Source organism: Leucopleurus acutus, assembly GCF_964270905.1.
Source record: "Leucopleurus acutus genome assembly, chromosome: 4".
Classification (NCBI taxonomy): domain Eukaryota; kingdom Metazoa; phylum Chordata; class Mammalia; order Artiodactyla; family Delphinidae; genus Leucopleurus; species Leucopleurus acutus.
In genome coordinates this window covers 51,838,140-51,864,999 of record NC_139146.1, presented here as the reverse complement: position 1 = coordinate 51,864,999, position 26,860 = coordinate 51,838,140, and the positions used below count along the sequence as shown (strand labels likewise).

Below are 26,860 nucleotides of genomic sequence, written 5' to 3'. Positions count from 1 at the left end.
CGGTTTCTTTCGCTAGCTCCACATCAACCCCATTTCTAACACTGGAAAGCCCATCACCCAGTCTTCAGATCTCTCCTCTAAGCGCACTAACTATCTCATCCAGGTCCTTGGCTTAAAATAATACCAATGTGCTGATGGCTCCCAAATTTACATTTCCAGCCTGGATCCCTCACTTGAACATAATCTCATACAATCAACAACATGCTGCACAGCTCCACCAGGGTATCTAACAGACATTTCAATTTAATATGCCTAATACATTGACCATGTGATCAAAATTAACATCAATAAGAAGAGGTAGACGGACACTGTTTGCCTCTGGATCTGACACCTTGAGAAGGACACTCCACCGATTATGTAATATTCTGGCCAGGGATGTATAACTTGAATCAAACCATGAAAAAATCAGATAAACCCAAATTGAGGAACATAAAATACATATATATTTCCTATATTCTCCCCCAAGTCTTCCCCATTTCAGTAAATGTTAGTCATACTCTACCAGGTGCTTAGGACCTAAACTCATAATTATCCGTGACTCCTCTATTTTTACCACCCACACAACCATTCAGCAATCTTGTTATTTCTACTTTCAAAACATACCCAGGTTCTGACCATTTCTGATTCTGACCACCATTTGTCTCATGGCTTCTGTCCCTGCCCTCATATAATCTATTCTCAATACCAAGTAAATAACAAGAGGGATCTCTTTAAACCTAAGTCATATCCTGTCGCTCCACTGCTAATAACTCCCTAAGAGCTTATTATACCCAGAGTAAAAGCCACAGTCCTTACAACTGCCTACAGGCTCTACACAACCTGTCCCATCCTCTGTGACCTCTTTCAATTCATTCCCTACAACTTACATTGTTGTTCAAGTCACTTTAACTGTAGTGGCTCCTTGAGGTCCCTCATATATACCAGGCATGCTCCAAACTCAAGGCCTTCATACTTGCTGTCTCCTTTGCCCCCAAAGTAACAGGGCTCACTCCCTCCTCTCTCCAACATCACCTTCTCAGTGAGGCCTTCCCTGACCAAAAAATTGCACCTCTACCCCCAGCATGCCCTAGGTCCTCCTTCCCTCATTAGCTTTTCCCACCACTACTTATCACTATCTGACTTGCTGTATGTTTTAATTATTCATTTCTTTATTGTCTGTCTCATCATGTAAGAATATAATATCTATGAAGGCAAGTTTTTTTTATCAGTTTTGTTTACTGCTATACCCTCAGCATCTAGAATAGTGTTTAAAACATAGTTAAATGCTCACTAATTGTCTATGATGAATGATACATTGGGTAATTAAGTCAAGAAAATTTCACAGGAAATAGAAAAGACAAAGATATTTTAAAAAATGAGAGTAAAAATAAAAGACATAGAGGATCAATCCATGAAGTCTAATATCTGACTAACTAGATTTCTAGAACAAAAATCTAGTTAAAAAAAAGGAGAGGGAGAAATTATCAAAATAATAATACAATATAGAATTCAGGTTAAAGTGGCATTTTCTTATTATGAGTACAACAAATGAGAAGTCCCACATTTAAAACTCTATTGTGAAATTTCAACATATCAAGGATGAATAAAGCTTTTTGAGAGGAGAAAAAAAATAGCACACAAAGGAATGAGAATCAGAAGCACCAGACCGTCCACTGGCAACAAAAAGGCCAAAATACAATGGAGCAAAGCTTTGAAAGTTCTATGAGAAAATGAATCCCCCTTCATAATCTATACCCAGTCAAAACCATCAATTAAGTGTGGGTGAAGGAGAAAAGACCCGAAAGGACACACAAAGCTTACCCTCACACATCCGTTTTCTAAGTTACTGGAAGATATTTTCCACAAAGTGATTAAATGAACCAAGAAACAGAGGAGATCCTGGAAGTAAGGATCTAACCCATGAAAGCAATGAAGAAAACGCCAGGGCGGTGGCTGCACGAGATGGAGCCTGCACGCAGGCTGGTGCAGGCAGGGGGAGGCTAATGGAAGAGGCAGCAGGGACAGAGGCAGTTCCAGGGGTGTGACACTGCCCCTGAGACGGTGGAGAGCCTGAGGATGTGAGCAAGGCAGAACTGTGCAAGGAGAAAGCAAGCAGAGTCTAGGAAAGACAGACACACAGAGAAGAATAATTTCTCAAAACTGGTTAAGTAAAAGAAAGGCAGTACAGTCATTCAATTTAGAAATATGGAAGTAACCTACAGACCTAAAACTAGAAATAGTTAAAAGGATTCCCTCTGGAAAGAGGACCTGGGGTGAGGATGGGCGGGACAGGAAAATACCACTTTAATGTATGAAACTGCTGTGCTATTGGACTGTTTTAATCATGTAAAGGTATAATTTTGATAAAAACTTAAAAACTCATTTTTAGAAAATCACAACAATTTGCTAGGTTCTTATTTATAGGTAAAAAGTAAAACATTTTCAAGTTAATGATTCCAATATTCAAGTATCCCCAATACTTACTGAAGAAGTTCATTTGCCTTGAGTATGAAAGAACCCACTGCAGTAATAGCATCTAAAAGGAAGTAAATAAATAAATATCATTTGTCAAATAAGTAGAGTGGATTTAATGCATTCTATTGAGGAATTAAATTACCACCTTCAATTCCTGAAGCATCTAGTCCAAGAGGTTCATATTTTTGCTTCCATGAAGCCATTCCTTTCAGTTCACTCAAATGGTATAATAAAGACTCTGAGCCACTACCAAAAACAGAGCAGAAACACCATCGTCAAGGTGGCAGGCAGCTACTATCTTGCTTGAATATTTCTAAGTTTTCAGAAATAAAAACTGAAAGTAACCTTTTCTTTCTATGAGAAATAATTATTTCTCAAAATTATTTTGAAAAGCTGTAGAAGAACATTTGGTTGTCATGACTATTGAGATGAATATATGACCACAAGATTAAACTTTGTAAGATCAAATTATGCTCCACAGTTAGTCCTGGCAGTTTTAAGACAGTCATATTGTTCACCCAACAGCTATGTATTTAACATTCAACAAATATTTATTAAGCTCCAACTTTAGGTCTGGCACTATGCTAAATACTGGGGACTTAATGGTGAACAAAACGAAAGGGTCCTCATGACACTGCCAGTCTAATGGGGGAGACAGTCATAACCATACAATCAGACAGTATATCATTCGAACTACCATAAATGCCTTAAAGGAAACACACCAGGTGCAGGTCTAACAGAAGAACCTGATCTAATCTGGGGATTAGAGAAGGCTTCTCTGAACAAGTGAGATTTGAGCTGAGAGCTAGAGAATGCAAGTGAAGAACAGGGTGGGAGTGTTCCAGAAAGCAAAAGGGCTGTACAAAGGCCCCGGGTAGGAGAAAAACTGTCAAGTTTGAGAAGGCCACCAGTGTAGGTGAAGCAGATAGGCAGCTATCCAAAGGTATTAGTCCTAAGAAATGGGAAGACACTGGAAGTTTTTAAATAAGAGTAACATGATCAGATCCACTGTGGAGAATATATTTGAGGGGCATAGTGTGGACTGGAAGAGACCAGGCCAGAGGGTCCTAAAGTGATCAAAACGGGAGGTGATATAGTAAGGCCCAGGGTCTCAGCATAAAGAAATTTATCAAAATTTAAGTCAAACACTGAACATCTACCTGTAAGCTGCTTCACTGAGGTAGCTATAGCTAGAAACAGCATGAGACTTGAAGATCTGGGACAGTCTTGGCTCTGACACTTAATAACTTTGGGTCAGCCATATATAACCATTCTGAACTTCAGTTTCTTCTAAATGAGGATAATCATAACCAACACCTTGCCAAGGAGTTAAATGCAAAAATATATACATGCTTCTACATAACATATAAAACGATATACAAACTTACTTAATTTCACCACTCAAAAAAAGGGTATATGCCCTATTCAAGACATACCTCATGGCTGTCTGGGTGAGATAAAAGCCCAGACAGGGCCTCGGGTGGTGAAAAGATGTTGGAAAGTTATTTCATAAAGCAGAACTAACATTATTGATTCTTTAAATCTTGGGCACTCCAAGAGTCCCCTCAAATGCTAATGCAACAATTTTAGCCAGAAGAGGCTCAAACAGAGAATGCCAGATGATGAAAAGAAGGTTGCAGAAAGAAGACCAATGCCAAGTACGTGTAGATGCAATACCAAAAGAGTCTACGTCACCTTCATACCTCTGTAAGTGACTTATAACCAATTTTTGTATACTGGAATATGATGACTCTATAGATTGGCCAAGCTTTTTTAAGCCCTAGTTAAGAGAAAAAAAAGTATTCAGCATACAAGTAAGATACTATATGCCATTCTAAAAAAAATTAAGAATGTGTTCATAGCCATTAAAATACAAAGATAACCGCACCTTTACTGTTAACTGGTTCATTAAGAGGGTCTGAAGTTCAGCACTACAATGAAAAAGAAAGTATTTTTAGTCTCCTCTATTCAAAATCTGAATGCATCACTTAAAACGTTTAAATTTCAAAGAACAAACAAGATTTTTAAACAAAATAAAGAAAAAGAAATAGCCCAACAAAAATTAAGACTTTGTTGTACTCACAAAGAAATGGACAAAACAGGAAACAATAAAGTCTAGGAACAGACTGAAGGAGATATAAGGATGTACTATATGCTAAAATGGTATTTCACATCAGTAAGGAGAAGGTGTAATACTCAATGAATTATACTGGGCAATCACCTGAACACTGAAAAAAAAAGAAGTTAGTCTTCCACAGCATATGACCAAATAAATCACATCTGGAACATGTAAATGGAATAAAAACATAAACCGCAAAAAAATCTCTGGAGGAAAATACAGATCTTTGAACACTTAATATGGGAAAGATCTTTTTAAGAATAATGTTAAGGCAAATACAATAAAGGAAAAGACTGATTTGGCTACGAAGAATTTTAAAATTTGTATACATTTAAAAAGTACATATATAATATATTTACATATATTATACATACACTCAGAATGATCACATTTATGTAAAAAATAAATACGTGAATAAAAAATCCTAGAAAAATATATACTACTTTTTTGGTCTTTGTGCACCAGAATTTTCTTTTTTTTTTTTTTTTTTTACAATGAATGTGAATTGCTTTTGAAATAAATTACTTTAAAAAGAGAAGGAAAAGCAAGAGTACCTAATATGAGCTCATTACCTTGCTTTCCCCCACAACAGCAAGTCCATGAATTCATCTTGCACTGATGTGGTTGTATTCTTTTCCTAGAGAAAGATCAATAAAATCATAATAGGTATTTTTTAAATTATAAGCATATTTATTCAAAATTACAGGAACATGTCTCCCTTTCTTATCCTTAGCCTTCTCTCAAATTCATATTTAAATTGATTATCTGAATAGCAGTTACAGGAAAACAACCAGTCAGCTCTTCCAACTCCTGTCCTTAATCCCCAAGCCCTACCAGCTCCACTTCACAATCCTGTCCCCACCTAAGTTGTACCAAGGGGAAGAGCTGGTGTATCACTCTCTGAGATAATAGTATGAGGTTAGACCAAACCATTTGAAAGAAATCATGATCTGAGCCTTTTACAAAACAGACTGATTTTTCTCATGTCCTTCATGAAGTAAATAAGGATAACGTGCATTCTTTAACACCTTCCATGGGAAACTCCAGGCGTATTACCTGCACAAACTTGGTGAGACGAGAATCCATCTGCATCAATATTTCTTCCCATGCTTCACACATACATGTCAGTGACAAATTTATATACTATTAACAAGAAGAAAAAAATATTAAAGTAGCAAAAAATATTTAAGTCAACATGCTAACTAAATAATACATGTTTCTTACTGTCAACTGTCTCAAAGAAATCCAAAATTTACTATAAATCACTTTTAACTCAGTTAAGCCTGAGAAAGAAAAGACTATAGCTAACACTTGATAATCACTTAACTATCAAACTTTCTCAAATTCAATTTTTATCTGGTAAAACAGATATTTTCCAGCTTTCTACATACAAGATGCATTTTATATACAGTAACTGTCAAAATGCTGGTCAACTATTCAATTTTCAAACAGTATCCTTTTAAAAAGACACTGATCTCCAGAAATCTTTGACATGAAGTACATGTAGCTCCTCTATGCAGATGCAGACTCAATTTCTCCAGTCCTTCAATCCGGGCGGCCTTGGGGCTTAGTGTGACGAAAGCAGAAGTCTAAGGCCCCAGAAGGTTTTGCATGCTTCCACTTGCACTCTTGACACCCCTGCCGTGGCCACCACTTCATGAACAAGCCTGGTCCAGCCGGCTGGGAGATGAGGAATGTGCAGTCCAGACAAAGCCATCACAGCTATGGGACACTTGGACCAGCCAGCTGACCACCAATGTACGACCAAGCCCAGCCCCAAATAGCTGAACCTGGCCCAGAACAGAACCTTCTAGCTGAGCCCAGCCCAAATCGTCGACTAAAACACCAATCACAAGCTAATTTGGGGTGCATTTATCATGTACAAAAGCTAACTGATATGGTGTTTTCCATACTACTTTATTTGTAAAAACACTTAAAATTCCAAAATATTGTTTTATTTATGAGAATATTTAAAAAGGTTTAAACTACTTTTTTTCTTTTCCTTTGGAGAAATAGAGATGGGTGAGAGTAGATTTTCAATTAAATTTCTCTTTCTTGCTTTAACGAACATTATAAACTTGTCTATCAGACTAGACACCTCCGCCACATAAAGTTGGCTTTAAGAAGTAAGATTTTCAAGTTTTTTATTTACAGAACATTAGAAATTTATAGTAAACAGTCACATAAAACAAGCTATAAATAAATACCTGTAAAAGAGCCGAAATGTGAGTAAACTTTCTGGCCATTCGAGTTACTTCAGGTAAGAAAGAGTACAATAGATTGGTTTCAAGCTGTCAAATCAAAATAATAAAGTAAGTTACAAGCAGACACATTTACTTCTTTTAAAGAAGAGTCAAAGTCTAACTACATATCAGAAAGACTATGCCGGATTCTGCTCCTTTTGAGCATAACGGTTTGGAGAGTAACAGAATACAATCTTAGGATTTTCTAATCTGCAGTGTCTATCTATGCACAGATCACCCTCTCTACATAGTTAGAATAAATGTAATAATAAATGTTAGAATAAATGTAATAATCTATTTTATAACACTCTTATGAGGAATTTAAAAAATGATCACAAATTTCTGTAAAAATGTTAAAGGAATTATAGTTATTGATAAATACAAGTGAAATATCTATTACAATGGTACATGAATTATCTCAATAGGGTTGTTTGAAAAATACCTATTACAAATTTCACATTAATAGTGAATCATTTTATTACAGCACCAAATGCAATCCTGGAAATCACATTTTCACAGAACCTTAAGATGAAGAGCAAATATGAACAACTGTTCCAGCAAACGTCAGGAAGTTAAGAGTTCTCTGATGTTCTGAATACAACGCATGTTGGAAGGCATCACATGCATCACACCTTGCATCTTTTCACCCTACTTTTGTTTGAGAGCTCATGCGTTCTTAGGCTAAGTGGCTGGGTTATCTGCGATGAAATTTTAGGGAAGGTTTTCTTGAAGACAAGGCTACAATCTAAATAATCTACAGGAGCCCAGTTTCCACAATCTATGATACAAACAGCACACAATGAAAAAGGGTTTTCCCAACATTAAGTAGTCATCTTACACAAGAGGCAATGTGTTAGTTAAGAGCACCAACTCTGGAGCCAGACTGTGCAGCATCACTTTCCAATGCTCACCAAGCAAATTACAGTTTGTGCGCCCATTTACTCAACTATAAAATGGAGATAATAGTACCTACTTATTAGGTTATTGTGAGGATTCAAATGAATTATACTGAATCACTCAGTACTGGGCATATATTAAACAATTAATAAATATTAGCTTTTATTATTATTAGGGTCAGAATCCTAAGAAAACACTTGGTACAAAGATGGAACTGGTATAGCAATGAGTTAATATAGTCATTAATAGACCATATTAACTACGCTGTGCCATTGGAATAGTAAGGTATTCACCAGTAAGACTCTATATACGTCTTAGAAGCTCCAAGTCGATTTTTTTGCTTTGTTTTGTTTTGATGACCTTAGAATCCAGTGAAATGGATAATAAAAAACTATAAAACCTTTAAAAATATATATTTACCCTCTGCTGCTATTAGGTTCCAGTACTCACCTGAAAGTATGAAACTTCTGGGGCACCACTGGTGGAAACTTCTGTGACCACTGACAATGATTTCAGATCACTTGATAGACATAATGCAAGACAAGTACCAACAATCTGTAAAACAGTCAAATCTCCATTATATTTAGTGTTACTGCTAGACTGCATCTGCTTACAATATAGGAGGCAAATATTCAGAGCTCTAAAGAGCAGAAACACATGCCTGGCTCCTGCCACACACGTGGCACATGAAGGCATGTGTCCTCTTAGTTGCAAGGACACAAACACACACCCCCAGCAAGGGGCCCAAACTAAGTGTTGGAGAACTAACATTCCCACAGAGCCTATAACATTCTCTATCCATTTAGGGAACTGTAAGAATAAGAAGAAAAAGATACGGAGAAGACTGAGACTGAGCATAAGATTGCTTCTGATGATGTTTATCAAATTCCAATCACAAAGTGTAGCTCTTAAACACCACAAGACTAGAAAAACATTAAATCATAATCCAGTGTATCATACCAATCTTTTTGTTAAGAAAAAAATTTTTGACTAATTCCACTAAGAGCCCCTGATCTTCATAGACATCATATCACTATTCTTAGTAGGAAAATTATCCTTTTAACACTTAAGAACAAATAATTCCAATAACTGAAATTAAGAGAAAAAGTAATGTTTTATTCTTTTTCCATAAATCAGTCAGCTGGTATATTCTAAGAGAAACAAAAAGGAAGATTTTAAAGAAAAACTTACCCCAGTGACTCGAGCAATTTTGAACATTCCATAAGCATAAAGCTCAATAAACGCAGAGCTTCCTCCAAGGACAAGAATATTAAGCCTAATTAAAAATAATGCAACAAGCTGAGGACAACAGACAGGAGCGAGTTCTTAAACCAAGACATGCTCCTGCCCTCACATAATCTGCATGTTCACGCTTCCTTGTGGGGGAACTGAATCCCGCAACAAATTCACCAAGCCTCAATCACATTGGGCTTATTCCTTTCTTTCAAAGGAACAACATACATTTCATCCAGCCTAAAAAAACATCAGTTTACAGTAAAATAAGAATATATTATTTTAATGATGATTATATTTGTATACTCTCAATAACAAAATCATCTCTTTTCCAGTTAATATAAAGCACCAACAGTTTTATCATGGCTCTGATGCTAAATGCATTAAGTGTGCTTAAAGAACCTGAACATTTAAATTTAAATTTTAGAAACTCTAGCACTTCCACCCTCCTTTACTTTTTAAAATAAAAGTACATCATAATATTAAACTTGACACAACCAAGTATCATAGAATAAGAACGAGTAAGTAATAGATATTGTCTGTTTATTGTTCAGAGGTATTTGTCAGCAATGAAATAACATGACAAATAAGGAAACTGTCCTTGGAACTTTAGTCTAAAAACTGCCTCAAATATCAAATATCAAATTTAAGAAAATAAGACTTGTTAAATATTTAAGATATCTGCAAGATTTACCTGACGTCTCCCAAAAGCTTAATAATTTCATCAGAATTTTCTTCACTAAAATATAAAAATAAATTGGGTTATCTTTAACTATATCTTTCAAATAATAAAAGAGTATCTTACTTGCAAGGAAAAAAGGCATATCTTACCTAAATATTTTTGAGGTGTTGTTATAACTAGAAAAAAACCAGAAATGCATTTTTTAAAACACATGAGAAAATTGTCAGTGTTAAAAGGGAAGGAAAGAAATCTGCAAGATTAATTCCAATGAAATTAAACTCTGATACTTACTTTTTGGGCAGTGTAGGAAGTTTCGGTAAGAGAAGATTTGATTCATCCTCAGAATTATAAAAGGACGTTAGAACACTAAAAAGGTGAAAACAAAACAAAAACAAGTATTATAAAAACAAAGATTCTACTTTTCTTTCCATTAAAAAATACTAATTTTTTTAAATGCCCAATTTTATACGTCACACATTACCAAGTAAACAGATGCCACACACAGTTTATCACTGTAAAATAGTCACTATAACAATCACAAACAAGAAATAGAAAAGTTGGAATTTCTTAATTTACTTGTAACGTTATTTCTGGGAAAAAAAATCAGCCTACCCACTTTACATTTAGAGGAACAAATATTTATAAACAATTTTCTCAGCATATGAAATGTATTCAAATGTATTCAGTATCAGCACGAGATACAGACTGACTGACTTAACTCTCCTCTAAGAATCAACACTGAACATATGAGTTCCAAGAGTAACTGTAAAGAACACTGCAATTATTATATAATGTAATGATGGCTTCTATAGCTTACATACATATGAAGATGTAAAAACCCAGCAGGTACACAAGATGACACCACGTATTTTGAAACAGTCTTATTTATCCCCCCCACTTTTTTTCAATCCTACCTCCGAATATGGCTGGAAATAAATGAGTAAGAAGGTGAAAAAGTAGTGTCCTGAGAGACCCTGGAATCTCCACATAATATTTCTGAACTCTTAATGAAAAGCGTGTTAGGAATACACTTAGCAGGTAACTGGACTGAGATAGAAATTACATGGTATATTCTGTTCCTCTAATCTTCTATGAATTCACATGACCATTTACAACCTTTATTTGATGATGGATTAATCACTGTTTTATCTACAGTGAATTTCAAGCCCCAGGCTAGACCTTGTTATCTAATGCTTTACAGTCCCTTTCTTAGGAAATCTGTCAATTAATAATCAGGATTTACAAATTCATTTGATATTAACTTAAAACTTAATTAGAATGAAAAGAAAATTATCGTATTTCCTCAAAAAAGAAACTCTTATTTTCAGTATTCACTAAGCCCATTGATTCTTTAAGCCATCTTTACTGCAAACCTGGCGTAGTACTTGACTTCACAGACTAAGGCAAAACTATTTTCACAAAATAAGGAAACTATAGGGACCATGAACACAGAAAGAACCCATTCAGCATCAAAACAGAATGCTCAATTCAGCACTTTTTGTACTCTAAGGATATTCACTGGGACACAAAAACACAAAGCTCCAGGTGAAATATATGGTGAAAAGGAAAACAGAACCTCAATTCGCTAATCAATGATTTTAATTAATATTCCTTGAATGTATAAGTCATCGATATAAACCGTTAAAAATAACTGAAAAGAAAAATCTTGGCCATTGAGGCGTTACTGCTCCAATAAGAAAAGAGATTTTTTCAAGAGAAAAAAAACCCAACAGAGTGTTAAAAAAACTGCATCTTGATAAGCTTAAAACAAAAAGTTAAATGCAATGTACACATACTCAACACCCAGATACTCCTAAGTTTCCACTTTTAAAAAATGAGAATTTCAAAAACATCCTACTGTGACTACTGGGGTTTTTCTTTTTTTATTACTCAACCTGCTCTCGACGGTCACTTCCATCCAATGCATACAAGAAACTGGAGCCTCCACAGAAAAAGAGTGCAAGCTTTCAGGTTTTTCTACATCACACAAAACGATTTTCTTGGTGTCAGCAAGAGCAAAGGCCAAAACTAAAGAAGAAATAATCAGAATAAGTTAGTGCAATCTTTGAGAAAAATAGGTATTTCATTGCTTCCCCAATTTCACTATTTTAAAGACAACATAATCATAGAAATGATTTAACCCCCAAATCCTTGCTTTAAATAATTAAAAAACTAAAAGATATCTTTGCATATAGTTATGCTGTTACCTACGCTTATTTTCAAATGCTCAAACTTTCATGAGCAATCTACTACTTTCTCGTGTACTGTTCTTAACATCTTACGTATCACAGCCTCTAGACTGGAACCTTGATGCCAAGCAGAAAATACATAACAGGCATCAACAAATAAACAATAATATCGTTATCACCAAGACATATTGGTCCCCACCCAAAAGCTGGAAAGTGATTCCATCTGCTTGGTTCTTGGAAGGTTTTTTATTCCTTTTTTATTTCTAACCCTTAATGAACAGGGCCATCAAATACCGATGGGTCTTCTTCCTTTCACTGTGGCTGAATTATCTAGTATAGTTTCTCTACATAAGTCATTAACATCGTCCTAACATATCAAATTGAAGAATTTCTAAATAGAGGGCTGTGAGTTTCACTGTATACCAATATATGCAGCTTTGCTAGATGTGAGGCAATCCAAGTCTCCTCTTCTTCAAAACGATTTAAAGCAATCTTGAAATAATCATTACCAAAAAAAACCCTATTTTACTGTCGAAAATCACAAGACATTTTTTAATGATAAAAATATCATCTACTTAAATACATTTTCACACACACTGACTTTCATAATTTTTGAGATCGTGGCATTTTTGGATGAATAGTGCAAGATCTCAAATTATTACTTACAAAAGTTCTCTAATTTTACACATACTTTGTTTTTACGTAAAAGATGAAACAAGAACGGAGCAAAATGAGTACAGACAAAAATAGTTGTTAACTGTAAAGTGACAGGCTTTCAGGGCATTTTTACATACTTATATTTATCTAGGAAAAAAGTAAGCAATGAAGAGTACATATCATTTTACAAAAACAATTCTTTTTCTTTTTTTAAGCACCAATGATACAGATGAACTTTAAGCTGTATGATTTGTAGCATTTTCCTGTGCTGACTGGACATGTACAACAGCTCAAACAATGACTGTCCTTGTAACAACACATGGAAGAGGAGAGTTCAGTCCTCAGAGCTACAATGCAGCAAGCTACAACATACAGGGCACCAAAAGGAGTAAGATCACACAGAAGTTGCAGGAAGCGGGTCAGAACTGACAGTCCTTCAGGTGAGGCAAGCAAATGTGCAGAGAGAATATTTATGAGCCACACATTTAATGCTAAAACACATTCTGGGGAGAAAAGGGCCATGATGGTACTGAACTGACTAGTGAGTGACAAATGAAGCTTAGGGCAAACAGTGCAGGACAACACGACAGCGAAAGAACAAAACCAAAGTACTCTGTATATTCCTATCAAATTTCTTTTCAGCCTTATCTTTGCCAAGAAGTCAGATTTCGTTTTAGAGATATCTTTGCCAAGAAACAAGATGGTAGAATTAATCTGAGTTCTATGAAAACACTTTAAAGCATTTGAAAAAAAGGCAAAGTTCCCAAATTTAGAATTCTAGTATATAATAAGAACAATAAATTCTTTCTGGAAATAAATTCTCTTTACAGAATACTCCTTCTGAAAAACAAAAATGTATTTTTTACAATACTATCATTACGTTTGCCATCTGGTCTCCAAGCCAGACAGGTCACTTCCTTTCCTGTATTTTCATTTGGTGGAAAACTCCAAACTCGATGAAAACTTGCAAGTCGATGAAGTAAAACCTGAGACAAAACAGATAATAATGGCAAATAATAAAAAAGCCGTTTCCAAAAATAAAATATACCTAGATCCCCACTATAAATTTTTTTAAAAATCATATCAAATATAATATTTAGTTATCAGAAGAAATTCGAAGACAAAAGTGTCTGAATGAACTTAAGGTATTTTCAAAGAAATGGCTGACACAAGGTCTAATTCTATACGTTTCCTAACTTTCATGTCAATAAGAGACTTACCTTTTAGAAAAGGAATAAGGCTGTCCAAGAAGATAACGAAAAAAGCAATAAAGGACACAAACAGAACTAGAAAGGCAGCTGTGTAAGATCAAGTAACACTAAACTTGGAATCAGACAATTTCAGCTGTGTCACTTACTGGCCATGGATCTCAGACAAGTCACTTAGTCATTCTAAATTTCCATTTCCACAGGGTATATTCCCACCTTGGAGGATAAAGATGATGCCCTGGAGCTCCTTGTGCTTCAAAAGTAAAACTGTCCCTACTCTCTCCTCTATACAACTGGTAGAAATGAAGAAAAGGCCTCGAACTGCATGTGCTCCTGAAGATTCCCCCCCCGCCACACACACCTTCTTAGTTTCCTGTACTCACAGCTTTACCACTCCCTGCCTTATCTCATAGCATCCTTCCTTCACTCTTGGTTACAGGGAAGCCAGGACTCCCAAGGAATCGCTCATCCCCGAGACCCAGTGCTCTTTTCTGAGCCCATCTCTGACTTTCCTTACTTCTGAAACCCTTCCTCTGTGCCCTCTGGAATTCATGGTCAGGTATCAAGATCCCCTGTATCTTCACTGTCTTCCCTGAAATGTACTTCTCACCTGAGGACACTGCTTCCCTACAGGATTCTCAGGTGGTGGCCGTTTTGCACACCATGTGCCCTATACTACTACTGGGCTAGGAGATAGAGATTTCCTCCTTGATGTCATTTCTGGCTGGTTTTTCTTCTCTTCTCTAAAATCCTCTAACTTTGAACATATGCAATCAGACCATACCACCTGCTATCCCTCTTAACTGCAGTCACCTATAGCCTCCTAGCCCCCCCCCCGCCCCCGCCCCCCCCTCCATTCCTGGGAGATTCGGACTCCTGTCTGGCTCACTCACGCTTTCCAACACTACTCATCATCATTCTTGGCGATTTCAAGAGATACAATGTCCTGGCTTTTTGGTGCTCAACTACCTCTTCTGCAATGATCACATCCTCTACCTCACCTCAGTCACTCTCAGGGTCATGCCTGTGACCTTGTCATTACCAACAACTACAAATGCTGCCATAATCTTCAGTTGCAAACCTCCCACTTTCCATCACCACCTGTATCTCTCCTGCTCATCCCAGATACCCAACTTCAATTCTTCAACCTCACCAAGACATACAACTCATTGACTCTACCACTCTACCACCGACCAACTCATTGTCCCTCACCCAACACGTGACCTCACTTCCCTAATCAGGTTACAATCCAAAGTTCATCATTACAATCATTCCTCTTACATATAACTTCAACCCCCTTGCATCTCTCTTGCTTTGTCACAGTTAGTCACAACAACTCTGGTTAAACCCAACCACGCCTGCACCCATACAGCTGAACAGAAGAGACATATAACCATGCTCACTAGTTTCACTACAAAATCACTAACCTCATGTGGCTCTTAATACTGACGAACAATCCTACCAAGTTTCACCAGTCCACTTGTCAGCTTTTTCATACCTCTCTTTTATCCTCAAAATTCCAATATTTTCTTCTCCATCCTCACTCCTAAACGGCGCCCCTTCTTCTTCACTGAGAAAACGGAAGCAACAAATGCCCACAATTGATTACATCTATCCATCTGATCACAGTGACGCTCCTATTCTCTCCCTTCTCTCCTACTGCTGTGGCTGTACTAACTGCACTCCTCTCAGGGCCAGGACAGCGTTCCAAAACACCCTGGCAGTGGAGGGAGACTAGAAGATTTCATAGAGGGCCTTGAGAAAGCAGATATCGATACCCTGACAACGAGGTCATGATAGTCAACACAGTTTTGCAGGCTGCTAAGTTTCCCTGACTGCTAAGTTCTCTTTACCACCTAGTTTCCAAGGTTGGCTGCACACCACACAACTCTCACCCGGCCAGATAACTATCAGGAACCCTGCCAAAAGGCCAAAGGAGTAAAGAAGCCAAGGTGAAGGTTTCCTTACAAAATGGCTGCCAAGTAACAAAACTCTCAGCAGAAAGCTACAACCCGGTTACACCTGATGAAGCGTAATACAATGTGAACTAGAAATGCTAACGGACAACACTCGTGCACATTCCATCAGGAATCCAGTGATGGCTATCCAACCCATTCTGTATAACTTGGACAACAGAATAAAGATTCTTAAACATCCTCTGTGGCAGCTATAGACACGCACATTCGCAGCTCAAGTCTGACAATAACTCATCTTTCTTCTGCCTAAACTGCAAGTAAACTAACTGCAGACTCTGTGGACCTACTACTATGTCTAGCTCATGAGTGACACATGAGCCTTTAAAAAGCCCATTTAACAAATAACTGAAAGTCTTGGGGATGCAGGACTGTATGACTGCGTTAAGCTGCATGAAAACTGTTGTTCTGGCCATAAAATGCAGGAGGTGGGCGTATAAATGACCTTTCCCATATGTGGCCCCTTAGATTCACTTAAAGTTTTCAGCAGGGCTGGAGGAAGGGGCGGGGTACACAGGTGGCCCGGGCTCGGTGTCCTCGGGGCTGCACGCCGGTTCACTCACCTCGCCCGCCGTATTGGCCAGAGCAATGAGATCCCGCTTGGGTGACCAGACCAGGAAGATGATCTCCTGCGGAAGCTGCTTCTCTCCCACCACCCGGAAGGACGGGAAACAGGTCGGGAAACGCAACATGGGGGCGGCCCTGCAACTACACCCCTAATCGGAGGCCGGCAGGGGCCCCCCGGGCCGCCCTGCCCGGGCCCGGCGGCGGCGGCGGCGCCGCCTCCGCCCCCGGCCCTTCGCACAGAGCCCGGAGGGTGGCGGTACTTGCCAGATGCCCCACGGCAGGCAACGCGACCCGGGAAGCCACTGCCTCCAGTTCTCCCCCAGCACTTCGGCTCCCGCCGCCGCGCGCGCGCGCGCGCTCCGAGCACTTCCGGTAGCCGGACTTCCTCGCGAGAGCACGGAGGCGCGCTCTCGAACCGCCGGAACCGCTTCGATAGTTTCTAAACCAGTGAGTCTCAGCCTTGGGTGCTCAGTAGAGAGGGTTGTGGGTTTTTTTGTTTTGTTTTGTTTTGTTTTGTTTTAAAACTCTGCCCAGGCAGAACCCCAGACGATTAAAAGAGAATTAATACGGAATGGGGCCAATATTTATTAAAGCGCTCTAGGTGCTGCCACTTTGCAGCCAAGGTAGGAGTCATACTCTAAAACCTCTGACATAGGCAAATATCTTGATTCTTTATCCCATGCCTACAACTTATTAGTAGTATTAGCCCCCACCATGAAAAATGAGGACTGTGGGCTCAGCCAGGATTTGTCCCGTAGCTATTGGAGCATCTACTATGTGAAGGAGCCTGAGCTACACATATGCACGGGACAGAGGCTCTGCTCTGTAAGGTTCACAGGTCAGCCTGGCGGGTTATGTGAATCAGAACCCATCTGATGCTTCTTGTCACACATTTAAATGTGTTAACTTGTTTAAAAGTTTCCACAAGTTATGAACCTGGTTAAGAGAATGTGACAGTATCATCCTGTGATTCTTGATCTTAAAGTCTGTGGTAGAAAGCCATCTATCTAACTTTCACTTCTTTTACTTGTTCAAAGTAGAAAGGAGGCAGGATCTTCAATTTGCAACAAGCCCCGTCTTCCTGCCCTCTGTCTGGATCTAGCCCCTGGGATGAAGGTGACAGAGGTAGACTAATTCATTCAGCAACAAATATTCGAGGCACTCTTTTGTGCCAGGCGATTTGTAACTCCTCATTTTACCCTGCTTCCTGAGATAGGCTTTTTCCCTTGCCTTTTCTGCAAACAATTTAGAATGTCCCCCAAATTCACCCACAGGCAATATCCTAAGGTGAGAATGGACTTGCCTTTGTTATTCATGAAATGCGTTTTTGGGTATTATTTAATGTTCTGGGGTGGTGTGTGATTGCTAGCACAACTGATGCCCCCTTGGGCACGTACACTTCCTCTCGTCCTTCCACTGCCCTACCCAGGACTGTACTGTGCGGTAAATCACTTCTCTGTCAAGGGCATTGTAGTTAATTGCTTAATAATCATTAGGACCAGGTGGCCTCTATGCTCTGTTAGTCCCCAAGCAATGATGAAGACCTTCCCTGACGTATTCCTGGCACCCACAAGACTAGTTACCCATTCATAAATCTTGACTTAACGAATGCACTTCCTGTTTCTCTAGGTGAACTATAAAATTGTCCCAGTGGTCCTTCGGCGATGCCGAGTGCAGCTGTGAATCCTTCCAGACCGTTGTCTGCTTGATCCCATCCTGTAAGTTACCGGATAAGCGTATCCATGGATTATATAATAGCTGCCTGCCTCATAGTCTGATCTCAAGATACCTTCTCCATCCTCCAACAGGTGGCAATAAATAACCTACATGGTGGGGGTCCAATATCTTTATCCGCTTAACAATCTTATGAAAACTGAATGCCATTTTCCTGAAACTTATCCTGAATATGAACCCTCATACAACACATGGAAAGGACTGTTAATAGAACTATACACTCAGTGCTACAAGACAGACGAGAGTAACTACCTGCATATTATGAAACCTTCACAGAAGAGTATGAATTACCCAGAAGGCATGTATAACAACACAGGAAACAACATAGGTGTGAAGTTCCAGATGTGGCCATAGCGCCTCATGCGTGTCAGTGGGAGTGGGGGGCAGGGATTGTTACTGGAAATGATCCGAAGTAGCCATAGGACAAGAGCTGTTAACACACGGTATTTCCAGCCTTTTCTTTTCTTCACTGCCCCATAAAGGAGACTTTGGCTTTACCCACTCCATTTCTTTGCCTTCCCCATTCTCTAAGGAAAACACTGCTTAGTCAAATTGGTTTACTTGTGCTTATGTGGCACAGGATCAAAAGGAAAAGGGGGAAAGGCCCAGGGATCAGGCATTGGTGCTTTTTAAGAAGGCAAAGACGGGAGATACAAATGTGCAGAGTGGGAAGTGGGAAAGGGGTGAGGGAAATGAAGAGAAAATAGACTTTAAGAATTCCCATGATGTATATTAATCTATCCTCTTCCTAGTGCTTGAAAAGAAAATGCAGTGGCTAGCTCTTCTGAAATAACTTTTTGGTAGCTAGGCTGTTTCTTTGATCACTACACCCCTTGGGCTAGCTCACACCGATGGCACCTTTCCATGTGTTATAACGGTGTGGGGTTAGATTCTGAAAGGCAGGAAGTTGAGAACAGAGGTTGTTGGTGGAGGGGCGTGTTGTTGACGGCATCACACTGGTTCATCAGTCATGCAAGACCTTAATTCTTGTGCCAAGGCTGATGATGGGTTAGAAAGGAAGGAAGACTAGTTGGGTAGAGGCGGAGGGGAGAGGGGGGTTGCAGGAGGTGATTCCAGAGACATTTCTGAGGTAGGATAACATGAACAGATTATTGATTAGATCGGGGGAATGAAAGCAAGGGAGTAGTCAAGACAGGTTGGGATATTTGGGCGCACGGACTCAGGGAGTAGAGAACTGGTTGTTGTTGGGTGGGGTGGGATATGAGGGAAGTATGAGGGGAAGGGAGGGAAAGTAGACCAGAGCAAAGGAGTTCAGTGGGGACTGTGTTCAGGTGGAGGTGTGGTGTGAAAATCCATCTGTGATGGCCGAAAGGCAGCTGAAAAGGCAGGTGTGAAGGGGAAAGGTCAGGGCCCGAGCAGAGATGTGGGACTCACAGTGTACAGGGATGGAAGATGGGAGTTGTGTGGGATGTGACTGATCTAGGCCAGGTGGAAAGGCTGTTATTTTGAGAGGCCTATTTTGAAGTCAAAAAGTAAGTAAAACATACAAAATAAGCAAATTAACTGGATTTGCTGGAAAAAGAAATAAATGTTAGTGATAGAATCTCTCTGCCCTGCCATAGTCGCAGTGGCACAAGTAATAACTAGAATGTGTCGGCTCATGTAAATTACAAGTCCAGTCATGGGGCCAACTTCAGGGCAGACTAGATCCAGCAACTTGGAGTCACCAGGGACCCAGCTGAAGGTGTGCACTACCATAAAGCTGGCTCCCCATGTGTTTGCTGGAAGACTGCCAACAGCACCTGGAGCTACAGGCTTCCTCATTCAGAAGGAAGAATGAGTATCTCTTCACCAGTCACAAGACTAAAGTACTGAGCTGCGTTGTAATTAGACCAGCCCCTATCCTGAGCCTCGCTGAAATCACTCACAGGTAAAGGGGGTGGAATTATGCCCTATAAAAAGTCCTCCCCAAGAGGTGGAGCGGATGTCAGTCAACCCTCCCCCAAATCCCACAGCAGGCACATGATGGAATGGGTGGGAGTGATGGTGGCAAAGCGGCCCATCCATAGTGTTCAATATGACAATCAATCATTACTACTCAAAGGGTGGTTTTACGTTTGAAGCGCGTCTGGGAGATGTGGGTCTAGACTGTCAGTTCGTGGTGCTTTGCTTGTCTCCCACGACCACTTCAGATGCTGTTCAGAGACCAACTCATGTGACTCCCATCTGGAAAAAAAGTTCTAAGAGCTACAGAACCAGTATTTGTATGTATAGGAACTTACCTTAAGGAAATAAGAAAAAATTTAAGTATGTTCACCATAGAGTTGTTTACACTAGTGAAAAATGCAAACAATTTAGATGTCCAACCATAAGAGACTGATTAAATACAGTACAAGCATACTGAAGAATAATACCGTTGTTATAGGTATAAATTGATGTTCACAACATGTTTATGAGGAGAGGATTACAAACAGTATATTTTAATAGTTCCATTTTTGTGGGGGAAATTTTAGAGCATCTATATAGCTTTTACACAAGAAACAATCTGTGGAAGAACACACACGTAAGTGTGACAGTGGTTATGTCTGGGTGGTAGAATTAGAGTTACTTTTCATTTTATTTGACTCACCTGGCTCATGTATTAATTGTAAAGTTAGCAGGCAGCAACTTTTATTTCCTTTTGTCCTCTAAGCATGTGGAATGTTTAGGCTGTCTATCTCTAGTTTTCTCCCTTTCCTCACCTCCACATTTTCACATCTTCAGATGAAGAAGCTGGCCCATCTAATCAGGCTTCGTTTCTTAGAGATCACCAGATGTCACACTGCTAGTCTGCAGGGCTACTAAGCAACACAGTAGTGTGAGAATCTTGTGACTGTCCAGCTAATGGGATAAAACTCACCCCTCAGATCTCTGCAATCTGCTTGCTTACTTTTGGTGCTTTTTCCCCCCTCAGTCTTGCTGAGTTAACATTTATACTAAGTCACTTGAAATCAAATAGTAGAGTTCTTATCTTCACTTTTTTGCAGTGACCTTCTAGCTGACCCTCAAGTAATTTAACCCATGTCCTAATGTTCCAATTAAAACCGCATCAAGTAAGTCAAATTGGATTTTCCTTTGCATTTTTTTAAGCTTTTCTTCCTTGGGGAGCTCTAAGTGTATTAGCATCTTACTGTCAGGCAGCACAGATGGGTTTGGAGGCATAAGTGGCCATCTCCATTCACCCGGTCCGTATTTAGGAGCAGCTTCTACTTGGAGGGTGGAGAACGGTGTTAGCCTGGGCGCCTGCTTCCCAGGCTTGTGGGAGGAGGAATGAGGCCACGCATACTGCAACTGGTTGTCTCTGATATCACCATGTGCAAGACACAGCTCTGGGAGCCAGTGAACGTTCACGATGATGTCCACAGGCCCCTGCCATCAACGAGTTTCTAATCTAAACAGGCGAAACAAGCACAAAGAGTTGTTCTAATGCAGGGCATGATTTAAGTACCTGAAAAGAAGTAGAAATGAAAAGACACACAAACACACACCTATTTTTATTTCACTGGTAAGAGACGTACTGTTCCACTGGAGACACCAACAAGGACATCACGAAGGAGGTGGTATCAGACAAGCACCTTTTATAGGCTGTCGTTTTGTATTTAAAAATTAAATATCTTGTTTTATTGTGCTTCGTAGATATTGGGGTTTGTTTTACAAACTGAAGGTCTGTGGCATCCCTGTGTTATGAGATGATGTTTTAGCATGTTTTAGTAATAAAGTATTTTTAAATTCAGGTATGTGGATTTTTTTTTAGACAATGCTGCTGCGCACTTAACAGACTACAGTGTGGTATAAATGTAACTTTTAGATGCCCTGGGAAACCAAAAAATTCATGCGACTCCCTTCACTGAGATACTCAATTTATTGCGGTGGTCTGGAACCAAACCCACAATATTTCTCTGATGTCTGCCTATAGTCAAGCTTCTCCCAGATGCCTAGTATTTTAAAAATTGCTTCGAAAAGGGCAGAAATCAACTTAAGTGTTTTTCTTAAAATAACCTTGAAAGCTGAATTATTCTAAGTTTAAAGACTTCCAGATAAGGCTGCCAATCTCGCTCACACAGCACATCCCAACATTTAAACCCTCCTGTTGGCTCGGAATTCCTCCCAATATTGTTTAAGTCTGTTTTCCTATTTTCAGTCCTTCTGAGAAAGAGAAAAAAGCAAGTCCTCTCCATATCTTAGGCATGCTTACTGTTAGGGAATGAATTGTGTCTCCCCAAATCTGCACGTTGAAGTCCTAACATGCAGTAGCTCAGAGGGCAACTGTATTTAGAGACAGGGCCTTTAAAAAGGAGATGACAAGTAAAATGAGGCCATTAGGGTGGGCCCTAATCCAATCTGACTAGTATCCTTATACAAAGAGGAAATTTGGACACAGACAGACACCAGGAATACACACACATAGAAGAAGGACCATGTGAGGACACAGTGAGAAGGTACCATCTGCAAGCCAGGAAGAGAGATCTCACCAGGACCTGAATCAGCAGACACCTTGATCTTGGACTTCCAGGCTCCTGAACTGTGAGAAAGTTAATTATCGTTGTTTAAGCCACCCAGTCTGTGACTTTTTGTTATGGCAGCCCTAGCAAATGAATACACCTACCACCTGAGAACCTCTAGAAAATTCCATGTTTTCATCAACATTTTACTGAGCACCTACAATACATAAGAAAGACATGAGAGTATAAGAAGTGGGTACTGACCTGAAGAAACTGAAACCTTTCGGGGAAACAGAATCTGTCAATATAATCACAGAATAATACATGAAAAGTGCCTCAAATGTGGCGCAGAATAGCAAGGGGTTTGGAGAGGAAGGTACTGGCTGCTATCGGACTCATGTGAGGCTTCCCAGGAGAGAGTGGGACTTGGGCCAGGGCCTAAAGGCTCCATAAGACTTTAACAGACGGCTGTATGGAGGGAAATGTTCCAAACAGAAAGAAGAGAATAGGGTGAAAAGATTGGGGCATACTGGAGAAATAAATTAGTCTAAATATCAGACTAAATGTAGGGAAAAAAACAAATCTGATCATCCAGGGCCTACAAAGTAACTTTGTATTTCATTACATTTTATAATATAAGCAAGAAGTAGAATGAAATTTAGCTGTAGTTATTTAAGAAAAATGTCCTTTTAAAAAGCTTAGAAAGTTTTATCTGTCAAATTTCAGGAATTTTTTTCTATTGCTATTTTGAGTATCTTAATGTTCAGATAGGCAGATTTCTAATTAGAACAAATGACTTCATCTCCCATCACACTTTACCTCCCAGAGACATTTTTACATTCTATTAGTTTATCCTCTGAGAAAAGAAAGGGATTAAGTCCTTAAAATTAGTATTAATTGAACAAAAAAAACAGAACCATCAAATTTCCTATTTTTAACTCTCTGAGGTAACGAAGTTTTTAAGTACAGAATTCCTGATTATAAGTAATACCCTATTTGCTCAATACTAAGATGGACATTTTTTTCACATTTCAATATTTCTGAAAAAAGAGACATCTAAAATTTAATATATACAATTAATGAGATAAAGGTGTTTTCTCCCTGAAAAGCTATGATTACATCGAAAATGCATTTTACAATTGATCGTATCTTAAAACTAAGAAAATATGGTGATGATAAAAACCATTGGCCATCAGGACCCAATTCTTCAGCAGTCATGGTCCCGCAGCTGTTTGAGTTTCGGGGGACATTTCAACAGATTTTAACCACGGTATCGTGGACACCATGAAAGTCAGGCAATGTCTACATCTATGCCTGAATCAGAGAGGGGAACTCTCACAATGATTGTACAAGGTTCATATCTCATCCAATCACATCAAAATCTGCCCCTCCTATCACCACAGGAACCCATGTTAAAGAGGGGGCAAGAGAAGAGTTTTCTGATGCTTGTGAAGTCCAGGAGCTTAGCTCATTTTTTGATATAGCCTGATCTACCAGGACCACACTGATCAGGGCCACAGGTGTGTATTCCACATCAGGCAACAAACCATCCTAACTTAAATACCAGATGGAGTGCAGTTCTTCTACCTTTACTCTCAGGGCTCTAGCTAAGCCCAAGCAGAGATGCCTCCAAACCTGCTCTAAAGCAGTCATTTGGGAAAGAGAGAAGAGTCATTGTGCAAATGCAAGCCATTCTAAACTACTAAGAGTTGTGAAATGCAAGCCATTCTAAACTAAGTCTTAAGGAGACAATGAACTGTTTGTTCAAACTACTCCCTTCCATGCTACAATACCTGACCACCCGGTGATTACCATTAGTGCTCGTAGCCATCTTCATTTGTTAACGTTTCTCACGGGTAGCAGGAGAGCTGAGAGCCAAGGGCATGTGCCTCATTTAATTTCACCACAAACAAACCTGAGGTCTAACTATTATTGTTCCCATTATAATAAGGAAGAAACAGTAGCTTCTAGAGAATGAATGACCTGGCTAAGGACATACAACCAGGAAGTATTAGAATAGGAATGAGGATCACCAAAATGAAAACCAAAGTATCCTGCCTTCTGCTACTACTTGTACAAAGAGAGAAAAGTACTGCCTAGGTTAAAAGACACTAAGATGACAGGGCAAGTCATAATTCTAAATACCTCACTCATTCAACAAACATTTAGGTGATTCTATACCATCAAAGGACAACTGCAAAAAGTATTTGAAAAATAAATATTTAATAATAATAATGTAACCATAATCATAATCTTTATATCTTTAGACTGCCTTTGTCAAAATTCTTTCCATCATCTTCAGATTCTGTCTAAAAAAAATTAAACATTGTATTTCTCTTTACAAGTGGGGTTTAAGCCATTGTACAATACTTTAATATTTAAAATATCGAACTTAACATACTCTTATGTTCAATGTAAACAAAACCTCAGGTTTTCATTCTCATTTTCTTCTTTCTTCTAGCAAAAGGACGCTTTATGCCCATTTTTCAGATAAAAGAGGCTAAAATAATATGACTGGAAGAGATTTAAAGAGAGAAAAAAGGCACTGAGAGCTGGCAAACCAGCTAAGGATGAAACAACTCCCCAGGTCTCCAGAGGGGCTGCTGGGGGTGAGGAGGTCTATAAACCAGGAAATACCACCTGCCTACTTTCAAGCTTAGAGAGGTGCATACCTTTGAAAGCAACAGAATTTAAGTCCAGTGAGGCACTTTCAGAAAATGGCATCAAATAAATCTATAAATCTTTGTTATTCGCAAGCCACTGGACATTTAAGAGCACAGATATTGATGAGCTCTTTCTCTTCTTTTCTTCTTCCCTGTAACAGTTGTATGATTCATGGACTGTCCTTTAGTGGTCTCCATTTTCATCTTATTGCTCTTTCTTTGCTTCTGCTTTCTGACAGCTCTGAAAAACAAGGTGCTAAATTATTTTGTAGAATGAGCACAGTGAATTATGTAATTATGTTGAAGTTTAATTAACTAGCTAACCAAATAAGAAAACAGAAGGGAAAGAATTTACTGTATTATAAGCATAAATCCTCAGAATCCTAACCATAATAACAAGGAGATAGAGTCCTGACCAAGCAAAATGTTTGAGAAAAGAAATTCCTTTGAAACATGGTGACTACAAATTTAGAACAATCTATTCAGGACAAACACACCACAGAAGTAAATAGTCAGGCCAATGAGTTAGGAAGTTTTTTGGTTGGTTTTTCTTTCTTTCTTTTTTTTTTTTGGTACATCTGTACTGCTCAGCTCAGCACTTCAATCTCCAAATCCCTGAATTACATTTTTCAGAAAAAAGACCAATACACTGGCAGTTAGCAGTGGTAGAAAAATGAAACAGCACAATGGGAAAAACTGAAAAGACTTAAAGAGGCCCATCTTATAGTCCTACAGCTAATTTTCCTTTCCTCAGTAGATGTAAAAGTCCTGACAAGTGCCATACAAGATGCCCACATTTTGTGGTCTCTTCTTGAAGACTAGCTTCAAAATGAACAAGTTGAAGCCACTATGGAGAACAGTATGGAGGTTCCTTAAAAAACTAAAAAGAGAACTACCATACGACCCAGCAATCCCACTACTGGGCATATACCCTGAGAAAACCATAATTCAAAAAGAGTCATGTACCACAATGTTCACTGCAACACTGTTTACAATAGGCAGGACATGGAGGCAACCTAAATGTCCATCGACAGATGAATGGATAAAGAAGATGTGACACATATATACAATGGAATATTACTCAGCCATAAAAAGGAATGAAATTGAGTTATTTGTAATGAGGGGGATGGACCTAGAGTCTGTCAGAGTGAAGTAAGTCAGAAAGAGGAAAACAAATACTGTATGCTAACACACATATATAGAATCTAAAAAAAAAAACGGTACTGATGAAGCTAGTGGCAGGGCAGGAATAAAGATGCAGATGTAGAGAATGGACTTGAGGACACAGGGTGGGAAGGGGAAGCTGGGATGAAGTGAGAGAATAGCACTAACATACATACACTACCAAATGTAAAACAGATAGCTAGTGGGAAGCTGCTGCATAGCACAGGGAGATCAGCTCGGTGCTTTGTGATGACCTAGAGGGATGGGATAGGGAGGGTGGGAGGGAGGCTCAAGAGGGAGGGGATATGGGGATATATGTATATGTATAGCTGATTCACTTTGTTGTACAGCAGAAACCAACATAACGTTGTAAAGCAATTATACTCTAATAAAGATATTTTTTAAAAAAATGAACAAGTTGAAACTCACTCTCTAAAAAACATTAAATCACACCAGGAAGAAAAACACCCAGATTGGGCTTCCCTGGTGGCTCAGTGGTTGGGAGTCCACCTGCCAATGCAGGGGACACGGGTTCGTGCCCCGGTCCGGGAAGATCCCACATGCCGCGGAGTGGCTGGGCCCGTAAGCCATGGCCACTGAGCCTGCGCGTCCGGAGCCTGTGCTCCGCAGCGGGA

At 39.1% G+C, this 26,860-nt stretch overlaps 2 protein-coding genes across 4 annotated transcripts in view; both read right to left on the bottom strand.

Moving 5' to 3' along the window:
* ANAPC4 (anaphase promoting complex subunit 4) overlaps positions 1–17,057 on the bottom strand; it is a 42,015-nt gene extending 24,958 nt beyond the window's left edge. For all 3 annotated transcript variants that reach the window (XM_082837925.1, XM_082837926.1, XM_082837927.1), the window contains exons 1-15: positions 16,219–17,057; positions 13,355–13,460; positions 11,524–11,656; positions 9,920–9,994; positions 9,778–9,804; positions 9,641–9,685; positions 8,905–8,989; positions 8,164–8,268; positions 6,781–6,864; positions 5,630–5,716; positions 5,146–5,210; positions 4,343–4,385; positions 4,158–4,234; positions 2,600–2,700; positions 2,464–2,515 (exon numbers count right to left, since the gene is read on the bottom strand). In XM_082837925.1, the coding sequence (XP_082694051.1) occupies positions 2,464–2,515; positions 2,600–2,700; positions 4,158–4,234; positions 4,343–4,385; positions 5,146–5,210; positions 5,630–5,716; positions 6,781–6,864; positions 8,164–8,268; positions 8,905–8,989; positions 9,641–9,685; positions 9,778–9,804; positions 9,920–9,994; positions 11,524–11,656; positions 13,355–13,460; positions 16,219–16,347 (1,214 nt within the window). In that variant the 5' untranslated portion in view covers positions 16,348–17,057. The remainder of the gene's footprint in view (positions 1–2,463; positions 2,516–2,599; positions 2,701–4,157; positions 4,235–4,342; positions 4,386–5,145; positions 5,211–5,629; positions 5,717–6,780; positions 6,865–8,163; positions 8,269–8,904; positions 8,990–9,640; positions 9,686–9,777; positions 9,805–9,919; positions 9,995–11,523; positions 11,657–13,354; positions 13,461–16,218) is intronic.
* A 7,638-nt stretch (positions 17,058–24,695) lies between these two features.
* The window catches only part of ZCCHC4 (zinc finger CCHC-type containing 4), a gene marked incomplete at its 5' end in the record, with an annotated part of 47,708 nt that continues 45,543 nt past the window's right edge, over positions 24,696–26,860 (bottom strand). Inside the window, 2 exon segments of the mRNA XM_082838026.1 lie at positions 24,696–25,202; positions 25,205–25,302. Coding sequence (XP_082694152.1) covers positions 25,132–25,202; positions 25,205–25,302 — 169 coding nt within the window. The 3' untranslated portion in view covers positions 24,696–25,131.